General features: G+C 51.3%; 5 protein-coding genes across 5 annotated transcripts; 1 reads left to right on the forward strand and 4 right to left on the reverse strand.

Moving 5' to 3' along the window:
• Positions 1-427: 427 nt before the first annotated feature.
• VTN77DRAFT_82 (uncharacterized protein) lies at positions 428-4,145 on the reverse strand (the record flags this gene model as incomplete). Its single annotated transcript, XM_069424671.1, has 2 exons — positions 428-631; positions 681-4,145. The coding sequence occupies 2 exons, from the start codon at positions 4,143-4,145 to the stop codon at positions 428-430; spliced, it is 3,669 nt and encodes a 1,222-aa protein (XP_069282446.1).
• A 3,272-nt stretch (positions 4,146-7,417) lies between these two features.
• On the reverse strand, positions 7,418-8,506 carry VTN77DRAFT_83 (uncharacterized protein; the record flags this gene model as incomplete). Its single annotated transcript, XM_069424782.1, has 2 exons — positions 7,418-8,059; positions 8,408-8,506. The coding sequence occupies 2 exons, from the start codon at positions 8,504-8,506 to the stop codon at positions 7,418-7,420; spliced, it is 741 nt and encodes a 246-aa protein (XP_069282447.1).
• Positions 8,507-8,935: 429 nt separating this feature from the next.
• Positions 8,936-9,626, forward strand: VTN77DRAFT_84 (uncharacterized protein; the record flags this gene model as incomplete). The annotated part of the gene is made up of 3 exons (XM_069424893.1): positions 8,936-9,061; positions 9,164-9,266; positions 9,472-9,626. The coding sequence occupies 3 exons, from the start codon at positions 8,936-8,938 to the stop codon at positions 9,624-9,626; spliced, it is 384 nt and encodes a 127-aa protein (XP_069282448.1).
• A 3,475-nt stretch (positions 9,627-13,101) lies between these two features.
• Positions 13,102-14,402, reverse strand: VTN77DRAFT_85 (uncharacterized protein; the record flags this gene model as incomplete). The annotated part of the gene is made up of 5 exons (XM_069425003.1): positions 13,102-13,654; positions 13,708-14,120; positions 14,196-14,219; positions 14,275-14,291; positions 14,390-14,402. The coding sequence occupies 5 exons, from the start codon at positions 14,400-14,402 to the stop codon at positions 13,102-13,104; spliced, it is 1,020 nt and encodes a 339-aa protein (XP_069282449.1).
• Positions 14,403-15,890: 1,488 nt separating this feature from the next.
• On the reverse strand, positions 15,891-18,140 carry VTN77DRAFT_86 (uncharacterized protein; the record flags this gene model as incomplete). Its single annotated transcript, XM_069425114.1, has 2 exons — positions 15,891-15,929; positions 15,981-18,140. 2 exons carry the CDS (start codon positions 18,138-18,140, stop codon positions 15,891-15,893), a joined length of 2,199 nt encoding a protein of 732 aa, XP_069282450.1.
• Positions 18,141-18,535: the final 395 nt, after the last annotated feature.

The raw sequence follows: 18,535 nt of genomic DNA on the forward strand, positions 1-18,535 counted from the left end.
TTCGGTTAAGTTTGAGTGTGCCCTAGCCTTAGGTGTGGTGTGCCGGGACGTGATTATGTAAGCATGCTGCGACCTCCAACGGTACCTACTACTATAACTGGGTACAGAGTACTCCGTACTGGGGAATTTATTAGAACTACGTTTATCGAGTAGACAAGTTTATCGAGTTTACAAGTTGACGAGTTTACTTGCAACTGATCTTCCACTTATTTCATCACACTCATAGACTAGTCTGACAGGAATAGTCTCAAAGGAAGGCTGTCTGCTACCATCCGACTGGCATCGTGCACAGTGATATGAACAGCAGAGGTATCATAATCGTACAACAGACAAAAGAAATAATCCGCCATGCATCATCACATCAAGACAAGCTGCCTAGTGCTTTCCGTCATCATGAATATCAAAAGGCGGATGCAAGCGGCAGGCGTCAAGCATATGTACTGGGTCGACGTCCATAGCCATTCGTTAATCCATTCGGAGCAGACATGCCGTCATGGTTCTCAGAGTAAAAAGCGTTCCCGTTGACTTGCTGGCTGTCCTGAGGTTCGCGGTCGATATGCATCTTCAGAAACTGAATTTCCAGCCCGTGGAGGTGAGGAATATGCGGAACAAGGTCCATAAAGTCGGATAGCTAGGCACGGTTAGAAATCTATCGTAATCACGGGAAAAGGCTGACTTACTCTAACCCAAAACACGTGCTCCATGTCAAAATACTTGAGTCGTGTTTCACCATCCTTCTGTATGACCTGCCCAAATGAAGCCTCGGAATCGTCCGACTGGATCAAAATCCGCCGAGTCACCCGCCACAAGTTCATGCGTTGCGTTGGCGTCGCTTTCCGCTTCTCCCAGCTGGCATACTGAGAAAGCTGCAGATCGTTGGTCGCCAACAGCGGCGCTACCAAGAAATTCGGCACCCAGCGCTCCTCGGCGATTTCCGAATCGCACGACGGATCGATCTGCTCCGTCTTCGCCGTGACCACCGGCATGAACTGCTTCAACCACGCATGGCTCCGCGCTCGGGGATCGTTCGACCCAATCAGGTTGGCCGCGACCCGAAGTCGGTCCGGGAGAGCATCTCGACGGCGCTGTTCTTGCTCCTCCTGCTCTCGACGCACCTTCGCCATCCACAACCGGTCTTGCTCGATCCTCCGTTGGCGTTCCTCCTCAGTTTGCTTGACTCGCCGCTGTTCAGCTTCCTTGCGCTTGCGTTCTTCTTCCTCGGCCTTAGCGAGACGAGCTGCCCGTTCAGCGGCTTCCTTCGCTTCCTCTTCTTCCTTGGCGATTCGAGCGCGCTCTGCTTCGACCGCAGCCCGCTCCTCCTCAGCCTTCCGAGCTTCTTCCTCCCGCTTACGAGCCTCGGCCTCGGTCTTGATCGTTTTCGCTTCTCCAGCATCCATGGGAATGTCGTCAAGCTCCTGCGTGTCTACCTTTCTCTGCTCTTCCTTGACAGGAACCGGTTCATCAGGACGAACAGTATCCTTCTCTGATGCAGAGTCGGCTTTAGACTTGCTTCGCTCCGAATCTGGAGTATTTTGATCTCCTTGCGTGGAATGGTTTTTCAGAGAGTCAGCAGCAGAGTCCTGGCTCTTTTTGACCATGCCGTTGGTCAATTTCTGCCCGTTATCCTCCAAAAGAACGCGTCGCTTTTTCTTCTGGAGCTCCTCCGAGTCATGTTGCTGTTCCGAACCACGTGAATGCGACCTCTCCGGGGAAACGCTGCTTCGAGACCGCTTCAGCGATGGACTGTTCAGCTTGGCAGCCTGTGTATCCATCGAGGCGCGCTCATCATGAGCTTTTGAACCCTCTTCTCGCCCCGAATCAGACACCTGACTAGGTCTTCGTCTGTCTTGATCTTGCGGAGGCCGTCCTGCAATAAGCCGACGACGCTTGACGACAACTTCGTCACCACGTGATTCGCTTTGCCGCCTTTCTGGATTGGACGTTTTGGGCTTCGTGTCCGGTTCGGACGCCTTCTGGGAAGACCCGTCCCTGACTTTTTCCCTGGACGTACTTGACTCCTTGGACGGAGAATCGGCATGACGAGTTGACGTGGGGCTGCGCATTGCCCTTCGGCTAGGGGGTGCAACCGGTGAAGATGAATCTCGTCGAACGGGCTTTTTCACCTCCCTCTCCTTATCGCGTGAGCGTCGAGGCGATTTGGTCTCCGGCTTACGCATCTTTTTGTTTCGGATGTAGTTGTCGTAGGCCGTTTTCAACAACTCCGACTCCTCTTCCCAGTTCTCGCCTTTGCGTTCCCGTGAGAGCTCATAGTAGGTACGGTCCCGGAATAGTCGACGGGTGGGATTAAAGCCAGGTTGGTCCAGCAGAAGTCCGATCACAGCAAGATTGCCTCGACCGATCGCCGCTAGCATAGGCGTATTGTAGCCCGGCCGTAGATTACCGGTCTCTAACGGTTCGGGGTCGGGGTCTGCATAGCCAATGCCAAGGAGGAGTTGCATGACATCGTCATGGCCTCCCTTTGCAGCAGCAATGAGGGACTCGGTATCTGCTTTTTGGAGAACGTTCAAAATGTTCGCAACGCCAGCCATGTCGCCCTTGGCTGCAAACTCCCTCAGGTTTTCTGGGGTTGCTTTGGTCCACAAGAGGTCGTTTCTCGTCGCTTCGCTTCTCACAGTTCTCCTCCGGGCGGTCATCCCCGTCGGCGGCGGACTTCGCGTATTATGTGCGGGAGGCGACTCTCGGGGACTGCTTGCGGATGCCCCTCGAGGGACGGAGTCCTTCGATGAGCTGGCCCGCCCACTGCTATCTTCAGAGCGCCGTTTAGGCGGCGGATTGGCTTTCGCCTCCGCAAGGACTCTCCGGATCTCCTCGTAATCTTCCGAGTCGGATGGGACCAAGTCGTAAGGCTCATCTCCTTCGGCATTTGGGATACGAGGATTGGCGCCCGCCTCGAGCAGGAGCTTCACCACCTCCAGATGTCCATTCTCCACAGCGTCAATGAGCGGGGTGTCCTTGTCAATGTTCTTGGTGTCGACCTCACAGCCTTGTTCGAGGAGATACTTGACGATGGGTGCACAGCCTTCGAGGGCGGCAATTTGGAGAGGAGTATTCCCAGCATTGTCGGGCACATTTAGATCTTCCGGACGCTCTGCATGCCTCGCCATTACGGCCTCTAACTCCTGTGCCGCACAGGCCCGCGCGAGCCGCGTCCGACCGTTCTGGTCACGCTGCTTCTTGTGCGTCGTAGGCTTGGCCGGAGACGTTGCCGCACCGTCGGAAGCGAGCCTCCGAATATGGGCGGATGGCATGGGAGAGCCACTCGTAGAGGAAGAAACCGACTGACGATCCTCGGAGCTGTGTCGGGGACGGCCTGTCAACAGTGGCGCAGGTGTTTTCTTCTTCCGCTGCTGATTCTCTGCTATCCCATGCTGCGGACCTGACACGGCTCTCTTGTGGGAACGGTATGAAGGCGATGGAGAGTGATCCTTGGATTCGCGGGGGCCGGGCGTGGGATGCGTCTTTTCCCTTCGTTCGCGATCGCGGGCGGTGTCCTGATGGTTGTTTACGCGTATCCGATTACCAGTGTCCGTCGCGTCACCCTCAATCGCACTCTCACTCGAGCTGCGCTTCCTCTCATTCAGATCCCCATCATCGGTCTGCCGAACTGTAGGGCCCGAAATTGCAGAGTCTCGCCGTCTCGGGAAACTCTGCACCGCTTCTGTGTTCTCTGTCTTGACCACGGATGACGGGGACGACGCCCTCGGTCGGGGACTCGACTTGCGAGAGTCTTGCTCACCTTCATCGCGGGGGTCGTCTTCCATGCGCTTCCTTTTCCTGGAATTAGGGGACAACACGCCTATCTCCACGGAAGGGCCATCGTCATCGATTCGATCGTCGCTGTGCCGTCGCTCATGCTGGATATGCTTCCTCCTCTTTTCAGGGGATAACGACTCCCGGCCCGACTGGATGATCGTTTCGGCCTCCGAATCCGCCTTGGGGCTCAGGAGCTCATCGTTATCGACGACAGCATCCCCCTTCCCGCGTGGCACTTCTTCTGGCGGAAGCAGCGGTGGTGGAGACGTCAGCTTCTGTCTGAAAGCCTTCTGGTTCTCCTCCTGCGCGGGGACATCGCGAGCAGTGGGAGCAGCTAGCAACGACGATGAAACAACGTCCACATCACTCATAGCGGTAGGATTCGATCTCTCTGACTGAACGTCGTCATTTTGGGGCGCCGTGGCGGAGAGAATGCTCGTGGACGGGGGAAACTGACACTGCGCGAGACCGGATAGTGGTCGACCACAGCGACGTCCCGAGTGCTACGAGCCCAACGAGTCAATGGTGAAAATTACGGCGTTCGAGGACGAATGCCGGGGTGTCGTGTCGTGCCGCGTCGTGTCGTGTCGTGTGGTGTTGACGTGTGGGAGGCGGGCGGTGATGGGGAGTAGAACAGGCAACAAGAAAGGAAGAGGAGAAGAAGAGGAAGAGAGAGGAAGAGAGAGGAAGAGAGAGGAAGAGACGTGAGGATGGTGGAGTTGAAGGACGGTCGCAAGATGGCCCAGGCGAGAGTGGTTAGCTGTTAGCGGGAGTTGGAATGAAATGGGGCCTGCGACTGGCGCCGGCTCTCAGTGGCCGCTGGATGGACGGGTACCAGTGAACCAAGAAAAGAACAGACAATCAGTTTTCACAACGATGGGAGGCCTTAGGAGAGAATTACAGTAGGATTGTCAATAATACCGAGTACTCCGTACGATAGTAACATAATAATTAACCTTATTCCTCTATACAATCATCTTTTCGAGCCTGAGTCATCTGGCAAAAATTGGGTACTGCAAGTCTGCAACGGTGGCGACTGGCGAGACACGAAAAAAGGAATGGCCGGGTCGGGGAACGCTGGCTCTGCACGTCGCCTCCAGCAATCAATCAGGGATCGGGATTGGCATCACCACGATCCATAAGATTACCTACATTTGATTAATTGTGGTTAGGCTGTCGACTACAGCAGCGTCGCAGGCGACCCCGGTTTTCACCAGACAGACACGCAGACTTGCAGGCCGCAGCGGCAGCACGGAGGCTGGCTTGGCTTAGGGATTGATAGGGGGCCGCGTTGTTGACCAACAAGGGTGTCGCCTCACCGCATCTCCACCGCCCGGCGATCCACGTCGCCGCTTTCGTACGATGATACCGTACGCCGTAGGTATTAATTATTATTACCTGTAGAACTAAAGGCTAGCTAACTGAAGTCTGAGCCAGAGCCGCAGGACAGTTGCAACAAGTCTAAAGACGTTGAACTGTAGACCCAAAAACTAGCGTTCCCAACACTCGGTGAGTATCCTGAGAATTAATTAAATTCTCAAGTGAACGGAGTAATTAATCATGATCTTTTCCTCGACTGTCCTGTCCTTTTGCTTTGCGCAGCTCCTGTTCACGGCAGGGATCGCCCACGGTTTAGCCGGATGGTCGAATGAGAATTGGCCAAGCTGGCTTATCGCCTTTGCCCCCTCAGCGAGCGAATTGTTCTTGTTCCCAGAATCCGGCGGTCGAGCCACCCAACGAATTAATTGCAAGATGCGACGATGCTAGGCTCCGATCGATGACGACTATTACTCCGTAGGTACAGCAGAGTAGACACTGGTATAAAGAAGTACGCTGTATTTGCAGCAAATTGGTATGATTCTCCCGACAACTGCCTTCTAGGTACACCGTACGACGGAGAAATGTCGCACCGACGAGAACTCAGAGAGATAGATGCTGTCAAGCTTCAACTTTCTAGTCGTGTCCTTTCTTAATCGATCAGAATCCATCAGATCTGATTCAATTGAGATCATTCTCGGATCAATATTAATAGTTCTATAGTGCATAGGCACAGCAGCAGGGCAGTGCACCAGTCGTGACAGGACTGGAGTCCTGACTCGGCAAAACTCGGCCCACCTTTAATAGTCCGGGGAAGTGCAGCAGCAGCAGCACAAAGAAGCAAGCAGCTGCGGCCTGCCTGCACAGCGTTGTCTGTTTTCCTCGTCTTGTACGGAGTACTCCGTATTATTATTACCCCAAAACTGCTGTGTCGAGGACTCTTACAATGGAACCGCTGTCTTGGCTATCGGAAATGGACGTCGTCGACGCAATTCGCACATTCTACATCCTGGCAACCTGCACGGTACGATGATCTTGTGACTGGACTGTCTTGAGCAACTGAGATGAGACAGACCATTGAGATGAGATCTGAGTGTATCATTCATATATCATAGACGCTCACCGTCTCTGCCATCCCGTCCTTTCGCTCCCGGTTCGTCCTGTACGGTGCTCGCGCGACCAGTAGCAACACATCAGATTCGAAACCTCCTGCAGACCAGCGGCAACCATCGCAATCAGCCATAAGCCGGTTTCTCGATCACCTGGCGTCATGGAAGGTCCCGCACAGCTATTTCACGCATTACTACATCGTCGCCCTCCTGTCCTCCGCCTTCTGGATCACGCAGCTTCTGACACGGGGTCCGGCGTTCCGAGCGGTTGCGGCGAGCATGAGCGATGAGCATCTGCGGAAATCCATGTCGATCCAACAGGTCCTCGTCTGTATGATTCTGATGGCGGCGCAGGGCGGACGGCGACTGTACGAATGCATGATTTTTGCGAAACCATCCTCGTCGCAGATGTGGTTCGTCCACTGGCTGTTAGGAATTGCCTTTTATGCGGCGACTACTGTGGCTGTGTGGGTTGAAGGAACAGGTCGGTATCTAACTGGTCCCTAGAATTACTGAAGATGTGGGAGCGGCCGCTGACGACTTGTCCTTTCAGGATCACTTCTCTCCAAAACCCTCAGGCTCGACGATGTCCGAATCACGACCGTCCCGTCTCTGAGAACGCTGTTCTGCGTGCCTCTATTCCTGATCGCATCGGGGATCCAGCACGACTGCCACCATTACTTGGCGTCGCTGAAGAAATACACCGTCCCATCGCATCCGCTTTTCCTGCGGGTTGTCTGCCCGCACTACACGGCCGAGTGCGTGATCTATCTTTCTCTGACCGTGTTGGCGGCGCCACAGGGGGAGGTCGTCAACAAGACGGTTCTGTGTGGATTGCTGTTTGTCGTCGTGAACTTGGGGGTCACCGCGGGGAATAGCAAGCGGTGGTATATGGAGAAGTTTGGGGATGAGAGTGTGCGGCAGAGATGGAGGATGATACCTGGGATGTATTGATCCGGTTGCAGTTCCTTCCTCTCGAAAGAGAGGATAGTGACGAAGTCAATGATGTGCTCTCGATAGAGGATAGAGAAGTCCGACTTTCTTTAATCTAGCCCCGCTGAAAGACTATGAGCGAGGACTAATGACATTAGTTTGCTCGATTTAATGGTAGCACCAGGTTACATACGTACTTAGCCTTAGCAACGCGGCCTTACGAGGTTATCTACAATAACGACATCTGTCCAATCCAGGTTCGTGATTTGTTTATTTACTATTCATCACCGTTCAGCAGCCAAAAACTTAAGACTATTCCCTACTTGCGCCACCTTCAGCACATCTCGATATGTGAGGCTGATCCTGGTCTGTCTCGTATACGCCCCACTTTCGCTATATCGGTCCTTCTCTCCCAGTAGATCCCAGTTGCTGATCGTCTCGGGACCTAAGTTTTCATCCCTCTCGCGCTCCGCGATGCCATGGAGGTATCTTGTGTACAGGTCCTTGGTCGTGATCAGCAAACTGCGCGGTTCTTGTAAGATTCTGAATCGGGGCTTTCTTCTCCCGTCGTTATCGTCATCATCATGACGATCCTGCTCTGCTGGATCTCTCTTCTCATAGATGTCTAGGACAATCGGGGCGCCCAGACTGACTGTTGCCACGAGCGGATAATACGCGGCTCCGTCCTCGTGCGGCATGATCCCCTGGCCCGGTTGGTACTCGTTGATGAGGACATGGTTCGGAGCCCCGTGGGGAGCGTCTGCAAAGCACCCGAGAGCATCAAATCGGGGAGTGATGATGGGAGAGACCAGCCAGGAGGGCAATGGTGCCGCGAGCAGCTTGTTGGATTTGCTGAGCGCGGACGGCCATGTCTGGAGACGGCGGTGGGAGAGCTGAGTCCATCGGGGAAGGGGGACGGTGTTTATCTAGCAGCATGCTGGGTGAGCTAAATTCCGAGCTGTAGATGTGGACTTTGATGATTGTTCTTGTTCCTGCATTCTCCTGAAGGGTTCTCGTATATGTCAGGAAGGGGAAAGGAACGAAAAACGAAGACAGATCTGATAATGACAAGAAAATATCAAGTACATATTTATCTTGCGAAAAGGGCAGAAGATTCAAAAGCGTAACAATCGGCACTCTTGTCACGAGTTCCTCAGGAACCAAACCGCACAAGGACAATAGAACAGGAATATAGACGAAGGAGAATAGAGATGAAGGAGTCTTCAGGGAAAAAAAGAAAGGTAAACGAGGTAAACGATTTCACTAACTCTTACCTTTTGAAGCAATCTCTCCTCCTCCTCCGCAGTGATGAAATCAGGGATGTAGTATGCGCTGTCCGGTAACAACTTGATCCTTGCTGCTTCGAGGTTCATCGGAGGTGGACTTGCAATCCCTCAGGTCTGATCTGGTATCCTCTGCTTTCACTCACGACTGCTTCCTCTGTTTTTGTTCTTTGCTGTATGTATTGTATCTGCGTCGTGAGTTCCAAAACGATCTGCAGGTGAAGACAAGATATCTGCAGAACAGGAGACAGCGCCGATGGTGGCAAAATGAAATAAAACAGGATAGATCTCGAAGATGTCTAATGTATAAACGACTACCCAGGTAGGCAGGTAACCTAACCTGCGCGGCGTCATTGGTCACTCTGCTGTCTGCCTCAGGAATGCAAAAAGCGCCCGCCTGCCCCACTGTCATCATCTTGCTCCGCCGACTGTCACAATAATAATATACAAGCACCCTCTTCTGTTGATTGTGTTTCTTTCTTGCTTTCATCAAGTTTGTCGTCAGGCGTATTTTTACCCATGCCAGCCAAAAATAACGCCAAGGGAGGCAAGGGAAAGGGAAACGACGCCTCCGATGGTGGAGATAAGGGCAAAGGAGGCAAAGGCTTGAAGCCTGCGAATTCGATCAATGTTCGACATATCCTTGTACGTATGCGTTCTGATATGTTATATCGCTGTTTCTGTTTGAATTTTTCCTCGGTTTTTTTTTCCCCCCTTTCGGTGGGAAGTTCAAACTGATCCCACTAGTGTGAAAAATACTCTAAAAAAGAAGAGGCTCTCGAGAAGCTTCGGAATGGCGCCAAGTTTGATGACGTAGCGAGAGAGTATTCAGAGGATAAAGCCAGACAAGGTCAGTTTTTTTTTGCCCCCATTCTCTATAACAGAATTCTGTCTAAATCGAACGTTGCTTTATCGTTCATATCTATTGTGGCCTGTGTTGTTAGGGCCATCAATATTGAGGGCTTCCACCTCTGTGACACGGAATAATGCTTAACTTGATCATTCCTGGAATCATCATCCCACACAATACTTTCCTTACTGACATACCTACACAGGTGGATCACTCGGCTGGAAAGTACGCGGCAGTCTCCACGGGGACTTTGAAAAAGTCGCCTACGAGCTCGAACCCAGCACGACGGCGAACCCGAAATGGGGTGAAGCCAAGACGCCCTTCGGTTATCACATTATCATGGTTGAAGGGAGGAAGTAATAGTTCTGCTGGCTGCTACTTAGCCAGCCTTGTTTTTTTTTTTTTAAAAAAAACCGTTCTCTTAACTGATTTCTTCCCCATCACCAGCGGACATGGGCTGGTTTGAATGCGTACGAAGAGACGAGGAGGGGTCACGAACTCGCCAGCACCACGGTAGATTAGTTGAGTATGCTCTTTCACTTTGTTTAGTTTAGATCATTTGAAAGGGGTATGCGAATTTGTTCTAATATGGGAGAGCGGCTTTGAACAGGCAACTATATAATGTGGACAAGTAGTGGCACGTTGGACTTCTAGCCTTCTTCTTGTCGTAAATCGAAAATTAGTATATTACCTCAAGCTGGAGCAGCATCTATGTCAGGTCGGATATATATTTTGCAGAAGTCGTTTTCGGTTCCGTCTTGCTTTCATACTTGATGATCGATGCCGCTTTTGTCGTGAAGATCGTCAAAGGCTGTGCTGTGTTACCTAGATACCGATACCTAGGTACTCTTCAATAGATTCAAGCAGACTTGAGTAGTCTATATCAATATAGTCAATCTTAGACGTGGTCTAGGTGTCTGGCGTGGCGTAAATGCTTGCTTCCGAAATAAGACACCATTTACTACTGTGAAACCATCACCTGTACACACTTTCAAATAGACCCCAAACAACAGGTAGTAAATACCTAACCACGCTGCAGTTTCTTTTTACCTTTTCCAAATTGCCTTGGATCACCTCGATGGCTGACAGCTTATCAACTCGTGAACAGTTCGGACGACAAACAACTATAAAGTGGCGCAATACTTCCAGATTAAGGCATCATCTAGTTAGACAGTTCCAGCTAAACTGGGTATCATTAGCATTTCTCGCTGAAACTGAATATAGTATATACTCTTACATATGCTTCTGGTTATGCGGGGACTTCAAATATGCAGGATGGAACGACATTCGGAGAAGACACTGTGATCATTGACTCCAGACTGGAACTGGGACCTCATCAGCAGGATGTCCAGCGAGAAACTTCCAACCTACTTCATCGGACACGGTGAGCTCTGGAAACTATTACAACACACACACACACACACACTCACACACACTCTCACTCTCACTCACTCACTCTCACTCACACACACACTCTCTCTCTCTCCTTTCCCATACTGAATAAGAGTAAATGCAGGAGGAGTCGGGATTCTCTTCCGCGAAGGATCCGAACCCATTCGCTCGGGCCTCATCGACATCGGGAAAGAAATCAAAAGACTGAATCCGGAGGCGATTGTCATCACGAGTGGGCATTTTCAGAGCAAGAATGAAACTGTCCAGGGTAGTTATCTTTCATTTAAGAAATTAATAATAACACTTTCATTGGCTATATAGCTATATCTCATTGGATGGCTAATGTTTAATGTCATGTACTGTATGTACATACATATCTAGTCAATTTGAGAGCACCGACAAAGGTCTGGCACGATTTCAGCTTCGATTTCCACGACACGTATCCACATGTCTACCAATACGAATATCCGCATCGAGCTTCTGCATTGTTGGCGCATGACGTGCTCAGGCACCTCCAAAAGAACGGCATCAAGGCAGAAGGTGTTGAGCGAGACCTGGACCACGGGGTGTGAGTATAATATAGTCTTTCCATACAGTTACCTACTATAATATATAAAGAGGACTCAGATTCATACCATCATCTAGGTGGGTACCGTTCAAGCTCATGTTCCCTGAAGGAGACGGCGCATTAGATATCCCTATAGTCGAAGTCTCGACATAGAAGAGCGACGACTACCAAGCTCATATCGAATTGGGCAGGGTTCTATCTACCCTGTAAGTAAGCCAACGTTACCAACCAGCTCTGTCTGCTCTAAGACCTGTCTCCTTTCTTCTTCTCTGCTAATTCAACACCAGACCCGGTCGGATATTGCTGATTGGGTCCGGAATGCTGGTGCATAACCTGTATGCCTTCCAGACACCAGGCGCGGATCAGACCTATGCAAGGGACGTCGAAGAGACCGCGCTGGCCTGTCTGAATGCGAATGCCGAAGAGAGAACTGCCGGTCTGCTTGCGCTGCAGAAACGGGGGGACTGGAAGCTGGCCCATCCTACCGAGGATCATATCTTGCCTCTGTATGTGACGCTGGGCGCGGGGCTTGATGCAAAAGAACGTAAAGTGTGGAATCAGGGTCTCTACACTGTAGGCATGTCATACGTGTCTTTCCGGCTTGGTGCTGCTGCTGCTGCTGTTGCTTGAGAGAGAAATATATATCCACCTGACACTTTTCAAGGTACGCTGGGCAAATTAAAGTCCTGTGTCAAGTCCTGCAAGATAAGTTAATGGCATATATCTTAACGGCATATGATTGAAAAAAAGGCAGCAGAGTTCGTTATGTGTGCTAATCATAGTCTGATAGGGTTGTTGTATTCAATTTATAGATCTTGGGCTCATGCTTTAGCTTGGCTGTTATTTCCCTCGACGATCTCCGCCCCAGCTGGTCAATCAACATCCAAACCTTCATGCACAGTACATGTCGATCGGCCAATTCCCCGATTTGGGAATGAGAGGTTTCCCGATCTCGACTTCTGGGAATCTAGCTTGCTCTGCCTTGCGACGCTGTTCTATGCCTCCATCCACGTCATGGCGTGGAACTGGAATTTTCCAATTGAGATCGAAAAAATTGCTCTGAGGGTCTGCAGCCTGGGTCTCCTCTCACGGTGAGCACCTTTGTCTTTTGGATTCTCGAACTCTTCGCCATCTGGTACCGGTATCACGGGGGTGACTTATCTGCTCCATAAATTGCTGAACCGGCTGGATTGGCTGGACGACCTGGAGGTGGCGAAGCAGGCCTCTGCCTTTGAAGGCGGAGTTCTGGAGTATATTTCCTTTGGCAGTGCTCTATGCTGTGGCACGTAGTTATATCCTTGTCGAGGCTTTTTGCAGGTTCGTGATTACTCGAAACCTCGGCATATGTGAATGTCAACTGGGCTAGCTTCTTGCCCCATGTGTAATTTTCAATAAGCGTTATTGGAAAAAGAAGATGATGATGATTATATACACTTTCCTGTCGAAGCCAACAAGGTCCATGACAATCAGTCGGAAAACCCGTCCTCCCTGAAATCGGAGAACTCAGCTAATAATATAGCTGAACAAGGTGACGAGAAGTTCATGTGACTTCTTTTCCAACGGCGACGTTCCCGATGACACTGCATGTTCATCCGAGCGATGCTATAGTAGTGGCATGATGCACCGAGATAAAATAGAGTAAGAGGATTTACAACCCCTCTGTAAGCTTGGATGACGCCGCGTAGAGCATTCTGCTGGCTCGTGTTGATAGGGTCGGAGGCCCAGATATTCGCGTGTGGAACCATCCCGCTGCCAGGATATCCGAGATTCGGCGCGTGTCAAATAGATCGCCAGAAAGAGCACAGATCATCTCGATAGAGTGGGAGGATGTTGGAGGCCTTCTCATTGTCCATTTTTGAGTCAGGGACGAAAGATTTAATCTCTGACCGATATCTCCCAGGTTCGTAGGTCTTCGCGCACATCGAACTCGGACACCTCACGATTGCTCCTGCGGGCTCGCCACGGTCTCTCCTTGTTGCTGTCATAGTCAAGGCTTCCTCTTCTGCCAAGACTGTCTTCGCCACCTTTACTATCTCGCCGCGAATGACTGCTAGATAAGCTCTTCGGTCTTTTGTCCGGGTTGGGGAACAGTCTATTCCCTTGAAGTGTTGTCCTTGAATCAGCGTCGTTTACGGACACGGATTCATCATACCCATCTCTGCCGGAAGGATCAAGACGAGGGTTTGAAGTGTTGTCTGCCCATCCTGCCCCGCCTGCAAACAGGTCTTCAATCAATTGATCGGGTGGAAGCTCTCCGTCTCGACAGGTCCAGGAAGCAGCTAGGGTGCGGCGATACATGTCTTGTAAGTCACCGGTTTCGCGACTGGTATTGACTGAGGGAATCCGACCGAGGTCATCACGGTCCCCATGTTCTGATGTCATGATGCCTGCGATTCCACCAAATACCATCGGCGTCTTAAGGGGCGGTCTGCTGCAAAGTCAGCACAGGGCCAGGCTATCACGAGTCGCGGGTCAACAGACGTGACAAAGTTCTTATCTCCGTCAACCTGACGCATCAATATCCCTATTTTGAGGGTGCTATTGATTTTACTGTCTTGCATCAAATATCGTCTTGTGATACCCTCCTCACTATCACTCTTGTCCACATATTCAGCTAGATTCAATTTGACGTTTCCCAAGGTGATCCGGTCACCGCGACCTCCAGATGAAAATTCCTGAAATATTTCGAAGAATATATCGCATTCCTGGAGCATATGGTTTCGATCGATAGTAAGCCTAACTGGTAAGACCTTCTCGTAATCCCAAGACGCCCGGTGATCCTGGATAAGAACTCGGTCCGTAGACCCACGGTGTTCCGCAGCGGTGGACGAAGGTAGATGCCATTTGACATATGACGTTCCACAGACCAGAGGAATGTTGTTGAGATCGATGATCTGAAGAGGAGAAGGTGGGTGTTAACTCATCTGCTGCAAATTATAGGTAGTCGTTCAATGTGACTTGGAACTCACCCTCAATTTGAGCTCAAATCTCGGCTGGTTTCCCACGTCTCAGCATACCACACCAGATACAAAGTAATTGAATACTTACTCTTCTGTTTTTGGGGACTGTGAACGTCTGTTGTTAGTAAAAGTGTCATATTCCTGTCGACATTGTCCCGGCGTGCAGGGGAACTATCCTCAAATGAAGACTTGGGAAGACGTACCAAAAGCCTGCATGATGATAGGATCGCATCAAATGAGTAGTAGAGGAACTTTCTTCTGTTTCTACCTAGATGCAGCGGTTTCAGACAAAAAGCGCAGCGTTCCAAGAAGGTCTCGTGCCTTCACAAGGGGGATCTGTCATCGAGTGTCTGGGCGGTGAGGCTTGTCTGTCCGGCAGAAAGTTACCGCCCCAAGATCCTCGGGATCCCGACGGTTTGCCATCAGCAACCTCCATGTACAGTTTTCCGGAAATAACTTTTACGCATCTATCTGTAAAGTCTTATTTAACCTCACAGGCTGCTGCTTTCGTGTGCTCCTCCAAAATGAGCCAGCTTCCTCTCTCGCCTCCCTCAGAGCCTGGCTCTCCTCACTCCGCTGAACCGGTACCACTCACCTCATCAATTCGCACAACCCCGATCCATCCACTCCTGCCGGAAATTCGGGTCCCTGCAGAACCCTTACCATCGCATCGATACAATCCGGTTACTTGTCAACCTTTCGACCCCGTTGAAATTCGACCCCAGCTCGAACAACTTCGCAAAGATTATCCGTCGACCGCTGCGGCGCTCAAAGCGCAGGAGGAGGCGGTTAAGGAGGTAAAACAAAGAATCGAAGACGCGGAACGCAAACGAAGCGAGGTGCAGAAAGCCTTGGACAAGAAGATAAAGGAACGAGACACTGAACTCAAGGTGCTGTCGAAGTACCAGGAAGTAAAGGCCTCGGAACTTCCCTCATGATATGCCGACCAAAAAGAGATTACGGGTCCAGTTGGACGGTTTCAACAATTCCTTATTCTATAAAGCAGATAGGGGCTTTGATGAGCAGTCTTAACGATACACGAGAGGGCTCGTCTAGTGACCCTTATCCAGAGAGACCCGTGCAATCATCTTGTCCGATCTCTTTGTCCGGGAAGACCTGTCCGACAAAGAAGATCGGACAGCAGAGATCAGTCAGGCACTCGTCATCCAGTCATCCAGCCTTACCTGCTTCTTATCTCCAACCGGAGGATGCGCCGAGAGGAGCATTTGCGAATCGGACAGATGCCATGCAGCGAAACGAGTGTGATTCAAGTTATCCTGCTCCCCTTGGACACTCGCTGCTCTCGCCTCCCTTCTCATGATGATCAAGTCATCTGGAAACTACACTGTCAAAGATAACAGGGGAATAACGCAACCACATGAGATGCACTCATAGCGACTTTATCCTAAGGAAACCGGTTTTCCGCGCTTCCACAACTTCATACGTGCTGTTATCAATATCTATTCAATTGATGTCTCGTCACGGAAGGCGCAACATAGTTTAAATTACTACGGAACATTGCAGTGTATGTATAAGTTCACATTAAATCATTATCCATATTTATAACTATCCAAAAGACATGACGCATATGCATGACTTCGAATACTCGACATGATCGTCGTGTCGCATACATCTCGGGATCTTCGTCACTCATGAATACCGCGCGAGATCGTCAAGAACTTCATAAAGGAAAATAAATACCCCTTAGAGGGCGCCCAAAAGTTTCGTCAACAATGGCAGCAGCTAGACAAACGTTAGCATATTTAAGATATCAATGTCTTCATGGGCACTTACATCATAGGCGTCAGTAATCAATGTCTGCGTCTCGTTGACGAATTGCGGTGTCAATAATTCATTGGCACTGCTCAGGAGACCGCCAACTTGAGCGAGAAGAGACGGCGTCACCACTGGCGATACCTCGCCGATAAGATCTGTTGTCTCATTGACGAACGCGGGCGTCAGCAGGTTCGTTGCGTTGCCCAGGAGGGACTGGATGTTCTCGAGCGTCTTTGGCGTCAACAACGGTGCCACTTGACCAAGGATAGGGCCCACGGAGGTGATCAATCCTTGGGTGTCCTTGACGAATGCGGGGGTTAAGAGGTCGTTGGCATTGTTCAAGAGATCTCCAATCTCCTGGATAGTCTGTGTCGTCAACAATGGCTTAACATCACTCAGGATTGGTCCAGCATCGTTGATCAGACTCTTCGTCTCATTCACGAATTGGGCCGTCAACAATTCATTGGCGTTAGCAAGCAGGCCTTGGAGCTCGCTGAAAGTCTGCGGGGTCAAAAGCGGCTTGAGGTCATCGAGGACTGGTCCGACAGAAGCAATCAATCCTTTGGTGTCGTTGATGAACGATGGAGTCAGTAGGTCATTGGCGTTGGACAGAAGGCCCTCGATCTCGCCAATATTCTGGGCTGTCAACAACGGCTGGACCACAGAGAGGACTGGTGCAGCTTCATTGATCAAGCCCTTTGTCTGGTTCACGAAATCTGGCGTCAATAACGAATTGGCATTGTTCAAGAGGCTCTCGATTTCATTGATAGTTTGAGTACTCAGGAGCGGCTTCAAGTCACCCAGGATAGGCGCCACGGAGGTGATCAGAGACTGCGTGTCTTGAACAAATGACGGTGTCAACAGCGCATTGGCATTGTTCAACAGATTCTCGATCTCATTAATAGACTGGGTGCTCAGGAGCGGCTTCAGGTCATTCAAAACTGGAGCTACCTGCGTGATTAGAGACTGCGTGTCTTGAACAAACGATGGGGTCAACAAGGCATTGGCATTGTTCAAGAGGCTCTCAATCTCGTTGATAGTTTGAGTGCTCAGGAGCGGTTTCAAGTCGCCCAAGATAGGTGCCACGGCGGTGATCAGGGATTGAGTATCCTGGACGAACGTTGGCGTTAACAAGGCGTTGGCATTCGTCAAGAGACTCTCGATCTCGTTGACAGATTGAGTGCTCAGGAGTGGCTTGAGGTTATTCAGCACTGGTGCCACCTCCGTGATCAGGGACTGTGTGTCTTGAACGAATGTTGGCGTCAACAGGTTATTGGCGTTCTCCAGGAGACTCGTGAGTTCGTTAAAGACCTTTGGAGTCAGGAGAGGAGCAACCTGGTTGAGGATGGGCGAGATCTGGCTGATCAAGGTCTGCGTCTCATTCACAAACTGAGGAGTGAGCAAGGCATTGGCGTTGGCCAACAGACCCTCCACTTCCTTGATCAGAGACGGCGTCAGCAGGTTGTATGCCGTTGCGATCAGAGACTTGGTCTGGTTGGTGGTCGTGTCATCGAAAAGGTACGCGAAGTGGTGGAAGAACGACTCAATGTCTTCCAGAAGGGTCGGTGAAAGGAGACCCGTGATACCCTTCAGGTAATTGTCGAGATCGGTGAGAAGTGAAGCCAGTCCTCCCGAGCCACCCCCACCCAAGAGCGAGCCCAAGAGGGATCCCAGATCGCCCAAGTCACCTGCACCAGACGATGAAGACGAGGCACTCGATCCAGACGAGGCACTGGAACCACCCGAGGCCACGGTTGCTGATGCGGTCTCTTTCGCGGAGGCCGCGGAGGCCGACGTCGCTGGAAGAGATCCGGCACCCGACAATGCCGAAAAGATCGAGGACACTGCAGACGCTGCGGGTGCTGCAGATGGTGAAGAACCGCTCTGTTCGCTCGAGGCTGAGACGGCCGACGGTGTTGCCGATTCCACGACAGGTGAGGGCGATGCTGCCGTCACCGGCGCAGCAGCAGAAGCGGCCGATTCTGGCGATGACACTGCAGGCGCTGCTGCAGCCGACGGTGCTGGAGATTCTACGGGCGCTGCTTCGGTCGCGGATGACACGGCAATCGCTGGACCGGCTACCTCAGACGATGCCGCAGAGTTGTTGGATGGGACGGCCGGGGTGGCCGCAGTGAGGCTCGCGGCCAGGAGCGCGGTGAGAGCGGACGAGACGCGCATCTTGAACAGTTCACGCACAGAACAAAGCCTTCTACAACGTCTGGCCCCGAAGAGTGCGGAGGATAGATCGAATCCGGGGTCGCTGGGGCTACGAGCTACTCCTTTTTATGTCCGGGCTCTGGAGAGAGAGGTAGCTCCCCCAGATTACCCACTTACCCACTCTTGCGCAAGTTGCGCTACTCCGTATTACTACTGGGTTGCTATTGCTAGACCGAGGAGCTCTGACCCGCACATGTGATGATCTTTGTCTTCTTGGGCATGATGTCAGTGAGAAATACAAGCTTGGACGGAGCTTGTCCCCTCTTTGGTCCAGCTGGACGAACCATCAGGGCCGGGGTTCAAGTCGGCGGCCAAAGCTAAGCTGGACTAGTTCGAAGGCCATCTCTTCCGCGGGG

Source organism: Rasamsonia byssochlamydoides (assembly GCF_041956645.1).
Source record: "Rasamsonia byssochlamydoides strain NRRL 3658 unplaced genomic scaffold VTN77scaffold_1, whole genome shotgun sequence".
NCBI classification, from domain to species: Eukaryota; Fungi; Ascomycota; class Eurotiomycetes; order Eurotiales; family Trichocomaceae; genus Rasamsonia; species Rasamsonia byssochlamydoides.